Consider the following 16683-nt stretch of genomic DNA (forward strand, 5'->3'; position numbering starts at 1 on the left):
AATGGAAAGAGGCACCCATGCTATGCTGGGGAGGAGGGAAACAGGGAGAGACCAAGGGAGCTTCCTCCAAGGAGTCTTGGAAAACACCCAAAAGCTTTGAGGAGGGCGGCAGAGAAACGGGGAGCAGAGCCAGGAGAGCACAGCTTGCCCTGGGGAGAAGCCAGTGGGTGGCAAGGGAGGAGAAAAAGGGGACACCGATGTTAAGAAGGTGGCAGTGTGGGCACAGCTTGTGGCACCGACACCTCCAGGAGGAGGCTGTTTGGAGGAGCCTCCACAGGGAGGTTTGGTGGGAGCAAGGCGCAATGCAGGAGGCATCAGGATGCTCACCCCAAAAACCTGACTGTGTCCGGGCTCCTGGTGCAGCATCCCAGGTTATCCCATCCATAACCACCTGCAGCTCAGATCATCCTTCGCCAGGCCCCAGCTCCCGATGAGCCTGGACAATGACCCAGCAAGGCTCGGGGAGCTCATTTTTCTCCCCTTGCTGTTAACCTGTAACACATCTGCCATTCCCCTTCCCTGAACCCTCTCTGAACTCTTCTGCCCAAATGAAGCAGGAAAAAGGTAATTTAATTAAAAATTCATCACCAGCCACAGCATGGCCGTGGTCTCCATCTCTTGATCCTGTGAGGAGGCAAGCTGGGGAGAAAAAAGAGGGGCTCTAGCTGCAACTACAAATGTAAAAACCCTACAGAAATTAAAGGAAAGCAACAAGTCCTCTTTATCCAGAACAAGGCAGTAAAAGAAGACTTAAAATCACATCTTATCATTCCTGCAGACCGCTTTTAAGGTGGATAGAAAATTCATCAGTTATTTGTCAGAGAAAGGACTGAGAGGTGAAAACGCAATGGAAAATGGAAAATCTTCAGCATTTTGATTTTTAAATCCTTTTATTTGGAGCATAATTATTGCAACTACACAATCCCTGCCAGAGAAGCGAGGACCACTGCAGAGCTTCCTCCTCTTTTGCCCATGATGATGTCTGGGCAGCTCTCCCAGCTCTCCCCAGGGCCATCTCAGCACCTCGCAGCCACCCCAGGACATCCCTGGGTTAAAGTGGTGGACCTCCAGTGCTAAATACACACGGCGATGTGAACACTGAACCCAGAGATATGGAAAATACATGCAGGATTGCTGGTCTGAAATTACTCTTGGGTTCACATCCAGAGCGCTCGACATCTCCCCTCAACACAAGCTCCGGCCTCAGCGTGGTGCTGAGTCCCACCACCCAGTCCAAGCCAGCACCCAGGTTGGGGTTCAGGCCTTGGGGAAGCCCAATCCTGTCAAGAACTGCTACCAAGAACTGCTGTGAAAAACTGCCCCATGCTCATCTTTGCAAGGCCCTTCTCATGGCCCACCTCCGCGGCGTGAGGAGAGCTTTCACCACCCAAACACTGCTGAAGGCCTTCACACTTCTGCTGGTGGTTCAGCTCTCTCCGAGGCCCACAGGCAGCAAGAAGGACGGTGGCTCAGTCTGTCAGAGATCCCCAGACTCAGTTTTTGCTCCCAAGGAGTTATTTCCAGCCTTCTGTTCCCAGCAGTGGGTGAATCGAAGAAGGTCCAAGGCTGCTTCACGGGGAGAGGTGGGGCCTGAAGGTGCGTGGCCGGATCATCATGACCACCTTCCTCAGGGAGTAGTAGTCCGTGTCCTTCCACGAGTACCACACAATGCCATCCGGCCCCAGGATCTTTCGGTTTTTAATGGAGTATCGGCCGCCCTGCGGTGCAGAAAGAAGGATGGGAAACGTATGGAGGTGTCATCAGAAAACTGATCGCTCAAACACCACGGCAAAGAGCTTAACAGCAATGCAGTGGGAAGAGCACGTAAAGCTCGACATATTTCAGATGGTCCCAGTGGAGATGGCATCTCAGGCCGCATGAGTCACCATCAAACGGCCCCAAACTACAGCATGCAGAGGTGGCTTGATACTTGTGTCTGATCCCTGGCACCAAAAGGGCTGGGCTGCCCTGGTGCCAGCGCTCCCTTGAGCCTTGCCCCAAGAGCAGAGGCTGGCCAAGCCAGGAAGGATTGCAGGGACATGAGGACAGCCCCCTTCCAGCCCCGGGCCTTGTATGGTCTCTGTCCCCAGGCCTTGAGTGCCACACCTGTGTCCCTGTCCCCCCCTTACCTTGTAGTACACCCCGTTGAGGTTGGAGAAGAAGCACTGGTGGTACCACCAGCCTCCGTGGGAGATCTCGGCACAGATGTTCCCCGAGTCGGGAGTGCTGAAGCTCCTCTTGTTGTGGTACCAGGCGAAGGAGTCCTCCACCGTCCCGCTGAACCCGTCCACATGCAGGCGGTAGTAGTTGGCCTCGTCCTCGATGCTGCCAGCAAAGGTAAAACTATTTAAAAGGGAGTGTCTGAGCCTCCTCTCCAGTTTGGGGACCGCGTTCCTGGTGTGGGCACCTAGCAATCATCGGACTGCTCTGCCCAGGCTCCCCGCCGTGATTCATCACCTCTAAGAGCCAAAGTCGATGTATTTCTCCCTTCTGTGGGATGCTTTTGTCATGACTCAGGGCACTTGCTATAGGTCCGAGCCTGGCAGACCATGACTCTAAAACCACAACAAAGGGCTGAGATGGCTTTGGCAAGACGAACCCTCTGATTACACAGTTCTGCCTCTCCTCCACAGAGCAAGCATCCTGTCCTTCACCTTGACCGAGATAATTAGTAATTTGCCCTGGGCTAGCAAAGGTGGAAGGTGACTGCTGTTGCACATGGCATCTGATGGGAAAAATCGGGGTGACCATTCAGAGTATGTTTGCTGGCAGAAGATGCTCCAAGACACTTTCAAGAGACATTTTTTTGTGTGTTTTTGTTTGTCTTGTTTTGTTTTGTTTTGTTTTATTTTGTTTTCCGGGTAGTTTCAGCAGTTTTGGGGTCTACCTTAAGCCCCAAAGCTTCAAACATGCAGTGCTGCCTTGCACATCCTCCCATACAGGTTACTCCATGGTCACCCACAAACATTTCCAACAGAGAGAAGGAAGGAGTTTTTCTGGGACAGTCTAGACAGACCTGGCCACCCCTGCTTAAGGAAGGATGTGGCTGATGTGGTACGGATAATAAAACACCAAGAACCAGAAAAGGCCATCCCAGCTCCTACCTGAAGACCTGGTAGAAGGCATGTTTGTGCTTGTTGTTCCAGTCCTCCAGGTCGATACGCAGCGAGTAATCCCCTTGGCTCGTTATCTTGTGGATGTTCTCGTTGCCCAGCCAGAACTCACCGCTGAGGTCCCCAAAGCCCTCCTTGTACTCGTTCCAGGTCCGATTGAAGTCAACCGAGCCGTCCTGACGTCTCTGGATGACCGTCCAGCCCCCACCTGCCAGGAGAGAATGGAAAAGGGGAGTCTGTAGGGAATGTCCATGAGTCCCCACACCATCACATGGTGTGGTGTCACCTAGGAGGGTCCATCTCCAGCTCAGGAAGGTGTCTCCTTGTCCTGCCCTCTCCCACCAAGTGGCAAATCACGGTGTGAGTTGGTTTACAAGGATCAAACGTGGTGCCCAACGCAGCTCAGGGAAAGGGGCTCCCACCTCTCCCATGTTCTCCTGCCAGCTGTCAAGGGTTCATTCCAGACCTTCAGGTGGTTTTAAATGACTACGGTGGTAGTCTGGGGGAGGCAAATGTTTTGGGACTGGAACGAACTGGAGATCCTGGAGTTTGGAGATTGTTATGTACTGTTCCCGCAGCACCACAGAGGCACACGAGCTCTCTTCCAGCATTGTCTCACTGTCTCCATCTGCTCTCCCATCTGTCTGAATCCCTCTCTCTCATTTTATTCCAAAACTGTAAGACTGAGGAGGGGACTGGGGCCATGTTTTTATTTGCTGTTTGTACAGGCTGTCACCCGGCAGTGTCCAAGATTGTGACAACGGTCATGCAAATAATAGTAATGCCATAACACAGACCACATTGTCTGAATAGCCTGTTTCTTAATGAGTGTTCATGTCCACAAGCTGCCATCACCTGTAGATCCTTTGGGCCAACCTTCCCCAGTAGGTGAGAAGCCTGCATGTGGGCAGCCAACCCCTTCCTCCATCTCGGGATGTGTTAATGTGACACATCCAGCCCGGCTGGAGCACACCCATGGGGCAAAGAGCTGACAATCCACCACGGTTCCCTGACAACTGGCATCATTCTTCCAAACTCTGGGTGTCGCAAACTGATTTTGTTAGTAAGTCTGTGCCTGGGGATGATGGATATGTGTATGGATGTTTAGACAACAATGGTCTGGGTGGTCATCTGCTCCCACTTATACACCCCAAAATATCTCTGGGCAGACTCTCCCCTCTCACTTCAGCACAGCTACAGTTAGGGATTGCTCTCGGCTGCCCGGAGATGCTCCAGGCACCACCCGCTACTCCAGAAAGGCTTCTCTTTCCCAAAGCCCTGTGTGGTATCCACTAGATCTTTGCAAACACCTCAGGTATGTGAGATCTCAAAGAGCCCTAAATGTTTAGACAACTGGGTCCCAGCCATAATGCCTGGTTTGGACTCTTTATCCAAATATCCCCTTCTTTAGCCAGCAGAGAGGCTGAGCTCCCCCCGGAGATGCTGCTCTCACTGATCGTGATGTAACCCAGACGTAGCTCTCCTAGGACACAGCTCACAGGGACACATCTCCCACCCAGAGCTCTCCTGGGAGATCGTGTAGGTCCCGCAGTACCTTCGGTGTCCATCTCACACAGCACCTCGATAGGCATCCCTCCGATGGAGGGCATGATGCTGTAGACCCCCGACCGTCGGAGCCCGTTGTAGTAAACAGAAGCACAGTCAATGGGGCAGTTCCTGGCGTGCTTCATCTCTGCAAGAAAGCAGAGAAATGCAACATTTGGTACACAACACAGAAAAAAGGGTAAGGGTTATTTTCATGCCATCGTAACACAGGGCCTGACAAAAATCCTGAATTCAGAGCTTCTACATTGCATTATGTTGCCTTCCTGCCCAAGTGCAGTGGCCCATTAGTGACCAAGTTCATTAGCACGGGTCTGTACTTAGGGTGCTGTGGCTGGGGAAGGGTCATCAGCTGACGTGGCTTTGTGATAGCATAACAATAACACAGAAATGTCACACGTTTTGCCAGGCCTGAGGTCTGTTGGGTTACACTTCACCCCAGAAAGTTCTTCAGCAGCTGTTGGTGCATTTGGAGAGGAAGGATTTTTTTCTTCTCCCAAACTGCTGCTGTGGGCATTGTCTCACAAGGAAAGGAGATAAAAACCATTCTGAAGACTCTAAAGATGCTTCTAACCAAGATGTGCCAGGCAGGATTTATTTTGTCTGGCATGAGCTATCTATACTTCAGAGGCGGTCTCGGCTGGTGTCCTTAGAGACAGGCTTCTGCAGAGGGTAGCTCATCCTGGCTTTACGTGGGAGAGGAGAGAAATCCACTCTCCCTGTCTCCTCCCGTCACCTACTGAAGGGGCTTGGCTGAGTTCTCTGCACAGACGTGCCCAGAGACATCTGAGATGCCCAGGAGCATCCTGGCTGGCTCTCAGGTGTCCCAGGTAGGTCCTGTCCTGTACCTGCCAGGCTTAGGGGGATGCTTTGGATGCTCCCAAGTGTTTCAGGTGGCACTAGGTGACTGCCCAAGGGGAGCTGAATGGAGACCCTACCTAGTCAGGGCAGTGGAAAGACCACGCTTGGCTCAGTCCATGTACTGCTTGCCTCATTATCTTAAATATCTAGCTCATGTGCGTGTGGGCACACAAAATGAAGCATTTGTGAGAAGAGCCTCCCTGCAGATGGCGACAGCCTGGTGTGATGATTGTCATCTTTAGAAAGAGAGACACAAAGGCAGCTCCCATGGGCAGCTCCCCTTCCTTCCACTCATCCAGCGAGGCCAGCCTGAAGCACATGTGGCCTGGACACCAAGCTGGTGTCACTGGGAGATGCAGGGGCCCAGGAGGGGACGAGCAGAAAGCCCAGGAGACTGCCTTTCCACGAGGCAAAGAGAGGCTGCAGGATTGGCAGCTGATGAAAGCTCCTTCTGGATGGGAAAATAAGTCTGGAGGGGGCAATGACGGTTGAATAGTGGCAGCATCCTGGCTCAGCAACTGGGGAGCGTGGTGGCTGCAGGCTGGGGACAGGCTGGGGACGCTGGGGACAGACTGGGGACGCTGGGGACATTCTCTGGGGCTGGCACCAAGCAGCTGCTGCAGGAGAGCGTGCAGGGGTGAACCAGCTGGGTGCAGAGGAACCAGCAGAGGTTGGGGAGATACAATGAAGACCCTGCAAGCCTCCAGGAGAGCAGGCAGAGCCCCGTTCCTTCTGCACGGAACAGCTCTAAGCGCTGTGCCGTCCGGCTGCACCCAGGCTGCGATTCTCCAGGACAGAGGTGTCAGCATCCCGGTCACATCAAATTATGGAGCGGGCTGCCATGGGTGTAGAAGTGAGCTCCAGCACCCCTTCACATCCAAGCTCGTGCTCAGGAAGGAGCACACACGTCCCAAAGGCAGCAGGTAGGGTTAGAGCTGTTGGCATTGCCTCCACTACAGCATGGATGGTCAAAAGAGCTTTGCACTCTTTTTTTTTATGCAGTTTTTTGGAAAATTCTTACATTAGTTGGCCTGGGGAAAAAAATGTGCCTTTCCCCCTGGCATCACCAGCTCAAATCAGATCAAAGCTGGGAGGTGAAAGCCATCAGCAGCTCCTGTGCGCGCCGTCTGATTGAGCCTGCTCCTTTCTGGAGAAGGCAGGTGCTGGATCTGTAAGACCAGGTGCACGGCAGGATGGAGGACCATTCTGGAGAAGCATCTCTTCATCCTTCCCTAATGTTCCTCCTGGACTTTTGCTGCAGGGGATCCTGCCCCTCTGCTCAGCACCAGAGTGCTGGGACCAGTCCTGGACCCCCAGCACTGAGAGACCTGGACCCAGTGCCCAGCCCAAGGCCCCCACGGTGCTGCTGGAGCCCCTCTGCTGCGAGTTCTGGGGGTGCCCTCAGGCATCCCAGGGGCTTTGGGGTTCTGAGATGGGGCTGGGCACGGGGGTCAGTACCCCCTTACCAAGGCCCCGGAGACCCAAAAGGTTGCAAAGCCAACCCCGCTGCAATTCCAGCAGCTCCAGGTGGAGCTGTGCAGATCCCGGCTATGAGAAGCCCTGGTCAAAATGTTTTCATCAATGGGGATTCTTTGGCAGAAAACTGGGGCAGAATGGCAAGAAAAAAAAAAAAAAAACCACATGTTTTTTGATTGGAAGTTCCCATGTTTGCTAAAAAATAATAAAATGAATAAAACATTTCAATGACTAACAAGGAAATCAAGCAAAAAAAAACTGGCAAAAACTTAAATGCATACATTAAATCTAAAGAGTATGAGAAATAATGGAAAATTGTTGGTTTTTCGGAGTTGAAGGGTATTACCAAAGCCCTAATTTCATGTTATGAATTTTTGAGACAAAATTATTTCTTGCTCCTTTGTCTTATCTTTCTTCTTTTTTCTTTTTTTTTCTTTTTTTTTCTTTTTTTTTTCTTTTCCTTTTTTTTTTCTTTTTTGTATTTTTTTTTATGATGGGGAAACAGTCCCTGGAGCTGGGAGGAAGGCTCCTGCAGCTGACTGCAGGTGGAATAATGGTGGGAGCGATGCCAACGGGGCTGTCAAAGCCAAAGCTGAGCCCTGCGAGCGTCTCACACCATCCAGGGTGAGGAAAAGGAGCTACCAAGGGACCGGACCCGCTCCTAGGTTGCACAGAAAACATCCCCAAAGGATTCTACTGCTCCGAGGAGCCTCGGGAAGGCTTGGGTGAAATCGGGCTGCATGCAAAGGGGATTGAAAGCCTTTTTCCCACCCCACGGTGCCCCTGGCATCTCCCCATCACCTGGCCGGTGCATCTCCTCCTGCAGCCTCATGTCGGCGGGACCGAGGCAGGTGGGGTTGCGCCAGACCCAGTCGGTCAGCACGGAGACGTTGTTGATCTGCGCCTGCATGTCGTAGAGCAGCGTGGCCTGGATGTGCTGCAGGGTGCTGGCCTCGCTGTACCGCTGCTCCAGGTCCTGCACGCGCTGCTCCAGGCTGCGGTTCGGGCCGGCCACCTCCTCGTGCTGCGGGCAGGGCAAAATTTGGGATGGGGGGGGGGGGGTATGGGGGAACCCTGCAGCCCCCAGACCCTGGCAGGACCCACAACCTGCGTGGTGTTCCCTGGCACAGGTGGGACGTGCACAGGTGAGCCAAGTGGCAGATGGAATTCGTCCCCAAACCCCTCCAACTTGTCACATCTCAGGGTGAATCCAGCAACCCCACCACCACCGCTGGGTTTTTCCTCCTGGAGCACTCTTCTTTCTCCCCTCGGACCACAGAAGCTTTCAGCACCCTGCTGCAAGGAGCTGCCCGTGCCACCAGGAGCCACCTCCTGCTCTTCGGGTACCAACCTCGGTGATGCAGGGCCCCAGCCCCTTTTACCACCTGTATTTAGGATGTGCAGTCTTTGATCCCATGTAGGATATGTGCCCGAGCTGGGGGGGAGGGGAGGGGGACTCACACTGTGATGGGCACCCCCAGCCCCACCAGCACACACCGAACGTGCTCCAGATGCTGAGATGCTCACCTTGCTCAGAGCTCCCTGCCCGTTAGATGGCAGAGCAGGCTTTGAGCAGCCCCTCCAAAACCCCACTGCAGCCTGGGGAAAATCCTCTCCCTCCCCTGGCCGGTGCAGCCCCCTGCCCCATACCCCAGGGGTCCCACAACCCCTGGCCCTGGCCCTGGCCCTGCACTGGAGGGATGCTGCTTCTCCCCCGCCTCTCCTTTTCCTCCTGATGTCCCCATGTCCCCACGCTGTCACACTGGATGCTGTATGGGTGAAGCCAGACCCCATATCATTGTTATCTCGCCACCTGCATCACCCCTAAAGGCGTGCAAGGTGTCCAGGTACCCTCAAAACCACAACGATGCTGCTTGAGCGTGGGGATTTCCTCCTGCGGGAAGGGGTTTGTGCATCCAGAGGATGTTTTCTGCACCGGTAACTAATGGCAGCTCTACAGCATCCTTCCCAATGCCACTTGAGCATGGCCTGGCCCTGCCAACAAGCCCAGATCACCACGGGATGAGCCTGCCCATATCCCCAAATCCCAAGCAGATAGACAGGCAGGGGGAACGAGGCTGGGAACGAGGATCTGCGACGATGTGGTGCTCTCCTTATTGGCCCCGCAAAGTCTCTGACTCGCCCGTAAATCAGCTCTGCTCCGCGAGCCGTGACCGACACCAGCAGCCTGCACCCACGCGCCAGCTCTGCGCGTAAACCCGTGATGCTCTCTCCCAGACAATCACTCCCTCCTCCACAGTCGGCAGCTTTTTTTCCCCTGCTGCTGATTAAAACCAGCACAGCCAGGCTGGTTTTAATCAGCAGACCCTGCCGCATCCCCCTGCTCTGCCGGGGCTGGTTTGTCAGGGAGCTTCTCCATCGGAGCGCAGCGGGGTCCTGCTCCGTGGGTGACGGGGCCGTGCAAGCCTTATAGGGCTGCTCACCTAAACCACCGTGGAATAAGGGAGGTGGGGAGGGAAACAAGGCAGAGAAGGGGCCACCTCCCCTGACCCCATTTTGGGGTCCCCGTTAGCCCGGGAGGAGCTGGGACCTGGCAGAGCCCGCTGCTCCCAGCCCGCTTGGGAAGGCTCCTGGGGTGCTCGGGGAGACGTCTGTGCCGGGTGGATGAGCTGACAGCGAGCTGCAGGAGAAGCACTGGTGGCAAAGCAGCAGGAGGCTGATTTATGGGGACGGATTACAGGAGCAACAGCGCCTCAGCGGGAGGAAGGGTCGTGGAGAGCCCTAGCCGGGCTGGATGGTGGGCACGGCGGGGAGGCAGCAAGGGGAGGTGGGGAAAAGCAGCCTGCTGGGCTGGGCACAGGCGTTGGGAAGTGGCCAGACCAACAGAGTGGGAAAACTTCTAGTGGAATTGTCCCTGTGACTGTAGGGTGTGCAGGGGACCAGCTCAGCAGCCATTTCTGCTTCTGGCTTCCTTGGTTCAGCCGCAAGGTCTTGTTTCCCACCCCGCATTCGGCTGCGCTTCTTGCCATTACCCCCTCCTGTGCTTGGACAGAGGGCTGCGCTCATTGCAGAGCCCTCCAGGCTTTGTTCTCTTCGCGCTTCTTCCACCCCTTTACATTCCGGAGTCTTTTTACAAAACTGAGAAATTGCTGTAGGTCTCTGCCGCAGCTTCCCGCTGAAAACAAGGCTGGGTTCAAAGCCGAATGCAGTCGCTCAGGGCCCTTTCCAACAGAGGGCTGAAACCCCCTGCAAATGGCCCAAAGGGATCCCAGATGTCCCAGGGGACATCCCCTCTCTGAGTGCGGCTGTAGCCTGGTGGCACAGGCATTGCTGGCACTGTCCCCAAGGTGTGAACTGCTCGGGGACACCTGGGTAGGGTTGGGGACCTGGCTGCCCCCCCGGGACCCCTGGGTGCATCCTTGTAGGGTGCGGAGCCCAGCAGCACCCCCAGCTCCTTCCCTGCTGCTCACCGGGGATCCCATAGAGGAGAAATGAGTTCTCCCAACTCACCCCTTCCTCCAGGAGCAGTGTCTGTGTCACTGCATTCACGGCTCTCTACGAGAGGGATGCTCTCTACGATCCCTACAAGACCAACTGGGTCCCACAGAAACCATTACATGGAAGGCACTGCGGTGTGTAGGGGAAATCCCCCCCCCCCCAGCTGCTGCCCCAGAAGCGTCCCCATCCACCAGCAGCCAGGGTTTGCTGAGTGAGCATCCCCTCTGCCACCCTCTCTGGCTAAGGACTACTCAGTGAAAAAAAAATAATAATAACAATTAACAGAGAAAGGGATAATAAACTAAGCACAAAGACACAGAAATTATCAAGTGGGTGAGAGGGGAGACAAAAAGGGAGAGCAGACAGGACGGGAAGGGACCTGTATAAGTGGGACATGTACCAGCAGTATGACGGTCAGTGCCCTGGTCCAACCGAGCAACATTGCCACCTTCCCCCAGCCCCCAGGGACCCTACACAACAGGCAGGATGTTATGTGGGTTGTTTCAAAGCTTGGAAAAGAAGACAGGATTAAGGGCATGAACACTGCCCGGAAAATATCTAGCGCACTGCTGTCCCTCTCCCTCCTTGGCTTCAAGCTGGAGAGCTCCGTGAAGGAGCTGCAGCTCCAGGTAGCAGGGGTGCATGCTGTGGGGCTGGGAATGGGGAAGCATGGGTTAGACAACCCTAAGGAACCAGGTGTCACCAGGGATGGATGCAAGAAGCCAAGGATGGAAGAGCTGTCCCATCGGCTTTTCCTGGTGAGAGGGGAAAGAGGGCGAGGAAAAGTGGAGACTGGGGGAGGCGGCGGGGTGGGGGAGCCTGAGATGTGCCCGCTCCCTTGCACCAGCAGCAGCTCGCCCACAAGAAGTCACCCACGGCACAGATGTCCACGAGTGGGCACCCAACAGCATTGGGGTCACAGTGCTCAAACAGCTCAAACGTGCCCGATGGGACGCAGCTCCCTTGGGATGGTGGGCACAGGAGGGAGCTTTGGTCTGCATGGGACGTCCCTGCATGATGGAGGTATCGTGGTCCCAAAGAGTGGGCGGCCAGGATGCCCACGTGGATTTGGGGCTCCCCCCTGGACCTGCAATCCATGGGTATCCCTGGGCTATGGCAGAACAGTGACTTCTGCCCTGCGTGGGGTGGACGTGGGGGTTTCGTGGGGGGAGGTATGGAAACAAAGCCCCAAAACCCTTCACGAAGCCTGAGAAGGGGAAGCCTTGCGAAGACGGAGCCCGTGGGAAGAGCATGGGCGAGGGGAAAATGAAGCCAAACAGCGAATGAGTCACACGGGTTCCCAGGGCCAGACCCTATCAGGCCCCATCTCTCCTGTTGAGATTTACACAACAGGCTTCCAGCCTCCACCAAGATATTGCCCCTGGTTCTTCTGCACACCCCCCAGCAGCTCGTGGGGCACCCCCAGCCAGGCAGATGAAGCCCTGCCAAATCTTCAGCGCAGCCCAGAGCCATCCCTCCGTGATCAGCTTGGAGCCACGCTTCTCCCAGAGCGCTCGTCCCCTTCCTTGCGTTATACATGGGGGACTCAGCCTTGGACACCTGAGATGTGGTTCAGCCCTGGCTGCCTAAAGCTTCATCTCTAGTCCCGCTGTGGGTAATGGGTCAGTGACCCCAACCCATCCTAGGCAGGCTCAGAGGTGGTGGGGATGGTCTCCTTCCTACTACAGCAGGATAAAACCAGAGGGTTTGCAGCTCACGATAAGAAAGATCAGCCCTGGAAGGCTCTCGAGCCAGCACAGTAAAAGGGGTTTAATGGATAAACCCCTGTGGTCAGAACAATGCTGAGCATTTCGCCATCATCCTCTGCATCCCCTCCCTGCAAGCGGCTGGAAGCCGGCAGGCGCCGCGTGCGGGGGTGGTGGGGGACCTGCCGAGGGCAGCCCCTTACCTGCAGCTCCAGGACTTTGATACGATGCCGGTGGTTCCTCAGCTCCTCCTGCAGCTCCGAGATCAGCTCCCGCAGCTCCAGGATCTGCTGCTTGCGCTCCTCGTTCTCGTGGAGCCAGTAGGACACCTCGTCGGTGCAGCGGAACATGTCCGGGCACCGCTGCTCGTCCCCCTGCGGCAGCGTGGCCACGATCCTGCAGCGCCCGTTGGGCAGCACCTGGTTGCTGTACTCCCCGCACTGGATCAGGCCCGTGCCCTCCTGGGGCTCTTCGGTGTCACCGTATGATGCAGGCAGGGATTTTGGCAGTGAGGGGACGCTCAGCACCGCCAGCAGGAAGAGGGACATCCACGGTGCCCCGGCAGGGCCGGTGCTGGGGCAGGGCTCCATCGGGCGCACGGGGACGGTCCCCAGGGATGGCTCCGTCACCTCGGGCAGGGCTTTGTGCCCGTGTGGGGCCACGTTGGTTTTCCCCACATCCCACTGCGCTGGAACTCCCTGGAACAGGACCCACAGCAAGGATGCAGCTGGTGGGGACAAAGGGGAGCAAGCAGCCCTCCCACCACGCTGCCCACCAAGGGGTCCCACCACCTCCCCAGTCCCCCCGGGGAGCTCGTGGATTTGGGGCTCTCCCCATGCACCTCTGTATGGTTTGGGGGCAGACATAGCCATAAATAGAGGCATGGAGGGCATGGTGCCCACCTCCGTGGGGAGCCCAGACCATCAAGACACCCCTGGCAGGGTCAGACCTCCATCCCACGCCCTCCATCCCACCGCCATCCTGGGCTTGCCTGGCACAATTTCCCCATGGCTGTGGGTCGGTTGTCCCAGGTGGGCTCAGGTCCAAGGAGGATGGAGGGATGGTGACCTGGCTGATAGCAGGACAAGACAAATACACGACTTTGTCCCTTTTATCCCGAGAAATCAGCCAGAGCTGCCCAATGCTGGGGCTCCCCACAGTGCCATCCTGCTCCAGCTCTGCTCCCCAGGCTTCTTCCAGCCAAAAGCCATCCCAATCCCACCCTGATGGGGATGGGGACGTGGGAGGACACCCGTGGCTGCCCAGGCACCCACGGTGCCAGCACGTACCTTGGCAAGGGTCGGCTGGGCACTCTGGTAGCAGACAGCAAGCGGGGACTGTCTGCGGGAAGCGGGGCGAGCGTCGGGGGCTGCTGGGTGCTGATTCCCCCTGATCCTCTCACCGCACTATAAATAGGGCCCCGAGAGCCACCGGCCCCAGGCGGCGCACGGCAGGCAGGAGCACAGGTCCCGGCGTGACCTTATCAGCACAGCAGGGATTAAACTGGAGTCTTGGCAGGAGGGCACGGCTCCCTGCTCCCAGACACCCCCATCCCACCCCATCCCATCCCATCCCATCCCATCCCCACCATCCTGTCCCTCCTGTCCCCGTCCCGTCCCATCCCCATCCCACCCGATCCCATAAGCCTTTCTCTGGGGACAAGCGGGCAGTTCTCATCTTTCTCCCCATCATGCTGTCTGCTCCTTGTAAGAAGGAAGAGTAATCATCTACCCAGCTAGAAATGTCAACAGGCTTGCTTAATTAAATATGCTAATCATTCTGACATAGGAATGCGAGCTGAAACAAGAAATTTCCAAGCTGGACAAAAGCATTGGCTTTGGGGTTTTCTTCACTTCATGAAGAGTTTCCAGATGACGTTCCCAGATTGAGTCCCATAAAGGAGATGCTTGAACAGGCTCAGATGGGGTTCAAAAGCAGAGGAAAGCCTGGAAAAGGGGAAATTCACTAGTGGACATCTGCGAGGGGGTGTTAAGTGTAGGTGTATGTTAGGTGTAGGGTTTTCATTGGTCTGCTTTGTTTCTGTGGGGTTTCGGGGCAGAGCAGGGAGGTGTCCTTCCAGCTCAGGACATGGCACTGCTCCACGGGGCTGATTTCCCCATCTCCGGTGCCTCCGGGTGTCCGTGCGTCTGTCCGCATCCACCACCCGGGGCAGCTCGGAGAAGAAAGCATCCCTGGGCAAGCAGACCCCCCCCACCCCCCAAGCCCTTTTGCATTGTTAATGAATGGGGAGAAAGAGGGCAGGAAGCACACCAGCCCACCTCCCCTGCTGGGACAGGGACCCCCATTTGCTCCAAAAATCACGTTTTGTTCACGCACTGCCTCCCTGAGCTGCACTCTGCTCTTTTTCAACACAGGATTTGCTTCAAAAGCCTGTTGTGGGAGCAAACCAATAAAGGCGAGCATCATCCCTGGAGCAGGCAGGAGCTGTGTGAGCATGGGAGCAGACAGCCCCGGCCGTGGTGCTGGGCAAAAAGGCGAGAGGCACCCCAGGATCAGGCCACAGGGCTCTGCTGGGAGCCAACGGGGACGGCGAGGGAGGCGCCGTGTGAAGGGACACTGTGGGAAGGGGCTGGGAGAATGGGGCTGGGGGAGAAAAGGCAGAAGATGAGGGCGGGAGAGGGAGGAGAGGTTGAACTCCGAGCCCACCGAGACGCACAGCAAGGGCAGGGAGGGAGGCAGCAGAGAAACACAAGCCCAGGGCATGGGACAGCGCTGCAGGGGTGCACCAAGGGCTTTCCCCACACCCTCGTGCTCACAGCACCTGCAGGGCAGCCTCCCCCATCCTGAGCCTCTGAGGAGGATGTTTCTGCTCCGGACAGGGTGTTTCAAGGCAAACAGAGAAGTTCAGTTGTCGGAGCGAAATTTCCTGCCAGCCCACGTCGGCGCACTGAGGACCACAAGCATCCTCACCAGGATGCTCTGCAGCCCTTGGCCATGCAGGAAGGTAGCAGCAGGGCTCAAGAGACAGCACAAAACCCACTGCCCGTGATGGTGTGATGCCAAAATGGGTTTGCTCTGCCAATATTACCTCCATTATCTCTGTTATTGGGGCCCCAACCCTTCACAGGCAGGGGTGCAAACCTCCCTCCCTGGGGCAGGGAACGGTCCTGGCTTGGGGTAGGGGAAATGGGGCTATTTTGTCCCCCTTAAAACTATAGGTATCAGAGCTGAGAATCATCTGTTCAATGGGAAAATGCTACTTCTACAGGAAAAAATCACCTCTTGGGCCATGAATAACCCCCAGTCCCTGGAGAATCCCACCTGGGAACAGAGCGCTCTGAACCCCACCAGCTCTCGGGGAGTTGAAACGTTGGAAGCTCCGCACCTGGAGCCTCAGTTTCCATCCCCGTTTCTCCCTCCAGATTACCCACACCACATCCAACCCAAGCACAGAGCTCACCGCCACGCGCTAGGGGTTGTGTCGGGAACACCCCTTGGTCCTGCCATGGCCTCGGAGAGCTTTTGGTGTTCCTCTTTGGCTCCTCCACAGCAGCAGCAAACCCCGCTCCAGCGCCATGGGAGCCTCTCCTCTGCCCAGACGTGGTCGTTCGCCCTCCAGGGTCACCCCAGGAGAGACCGAGGCTGCGGGGACAGGGGGGGATGCGATGGCAGGATGTCTCACCCACACCAGGACGGGGCGAATCGCACCCCACAGCCCCTTATGGGGCGCCGTGGGGCAGTCTCGGGGCGGGGGACCAAGGAGAACATCTCGCTCTCGAGCCTCATCCAAGAGCTCCTCCAGCGCGATTAGCTAAAGACCAGCTTCCCTTTATTGCACACGAGTGGATAGACATTTATCGTGCTTGCCTATAATGCAACCCATTATCCTCGTCTTTGACGGGGGCTGCTGGTCCTGCTGGGGGGCGGCGGGGGAGGCGAGCTGGAGGAGGGATGGAGCTGGGCACAGCCGGGCCTTTGTGCGGCCACTCAGGAGCCACTTTCCTGGTAAATGTTTGGGCTCCTAAATGGATGTGACCTCCCCTCCCCCGGCCCCTTTTCCCTTTCATTTCTTTTCCCCATTATGCTCGGAAAAAACCTCGTCCGGATCATTAGCGTCAGAGGCGGAGAGGGGCACTGAGTGCCACATGGAAGAGGCGACCGAACATTTCGTTCAATGCCCCTCGAGTGGCGTCTCGCTCAAGGCTGCTCCTTCAACAAAGGGAGATGTGAAAATGGGCCGCGGCGCGCGGCTCGCGGGGCGGCCGGGCAGGAGCTGCCTCTTCAGGGAGACAAAGCTCGGCCATTTCGGCTCCCTTCCATTGATGTCTGCCTCGTTCGGGGGAGCATTTAGCCAGGAGGGGAGCGGGAAGGGGGCAGCGGGGATTCAATGAGAGCCTGGGCGATGCGACAGTCACCGGAGAGACGGCAGCTCTGAGATGCCCAAGGTTGAGCGCTCGGGTGACCCGTCCTCGGCATCCTTGGGGGGGACACCAGCTGCTACCCTCCCCCAGTGGCCCAGGACTAGCTGAAGCCAGCACCTGGCA

General features: G+C 56.5%; 1 protein-coding gene across 1 annotated transcript; it reads right to left on the reverse strand.

The window, feature by feature from the left end:
* Positions 1-886: 886 nt before the first annotated feature.
* LOC121067585 (angiopoietin-related protein 7-like) lies at positions 887-13888 on the reverse strand. Its single transcript, XM_040552291.1, has 8 exons — positions 13811-13888; positions 13468-13657; positions 12382-12876; positions 7815-8037; positions 4669-4806; positions 3105-3321; positions 2130-2325; positions 887-1718 (listed from the first exon to the last, which is right to left on the reverse strand). Exons 3-8 carry the CDS (start codon positions 12766-12768, stop codon positions 1572-1574), a joined length of 1308 nt encoding a protein of 435 aa, XP_040408225.1. The 5' UTR covers positions 12769-12876; positions 13468-13657; positions 13811-13888; the 3' UTR covers positions 887-1571.
* Between the last annotated feature and the right edge of the window lie 2795 nt (positions 13889-16683).

This window comes from Cygnus olor, chromosome 3 (assembly GCF_009769625.2).
Source record: "Cygnus olor isolate bCygOlo1 chromosome 3, bCygOlo1.pri.v2, whole genome shotgun sequence".
NCBI lineage: Eukaryota > Metazoa > Chordata > Aves > Anseriformes > Anatidae > Cygnus > Cygnus olor.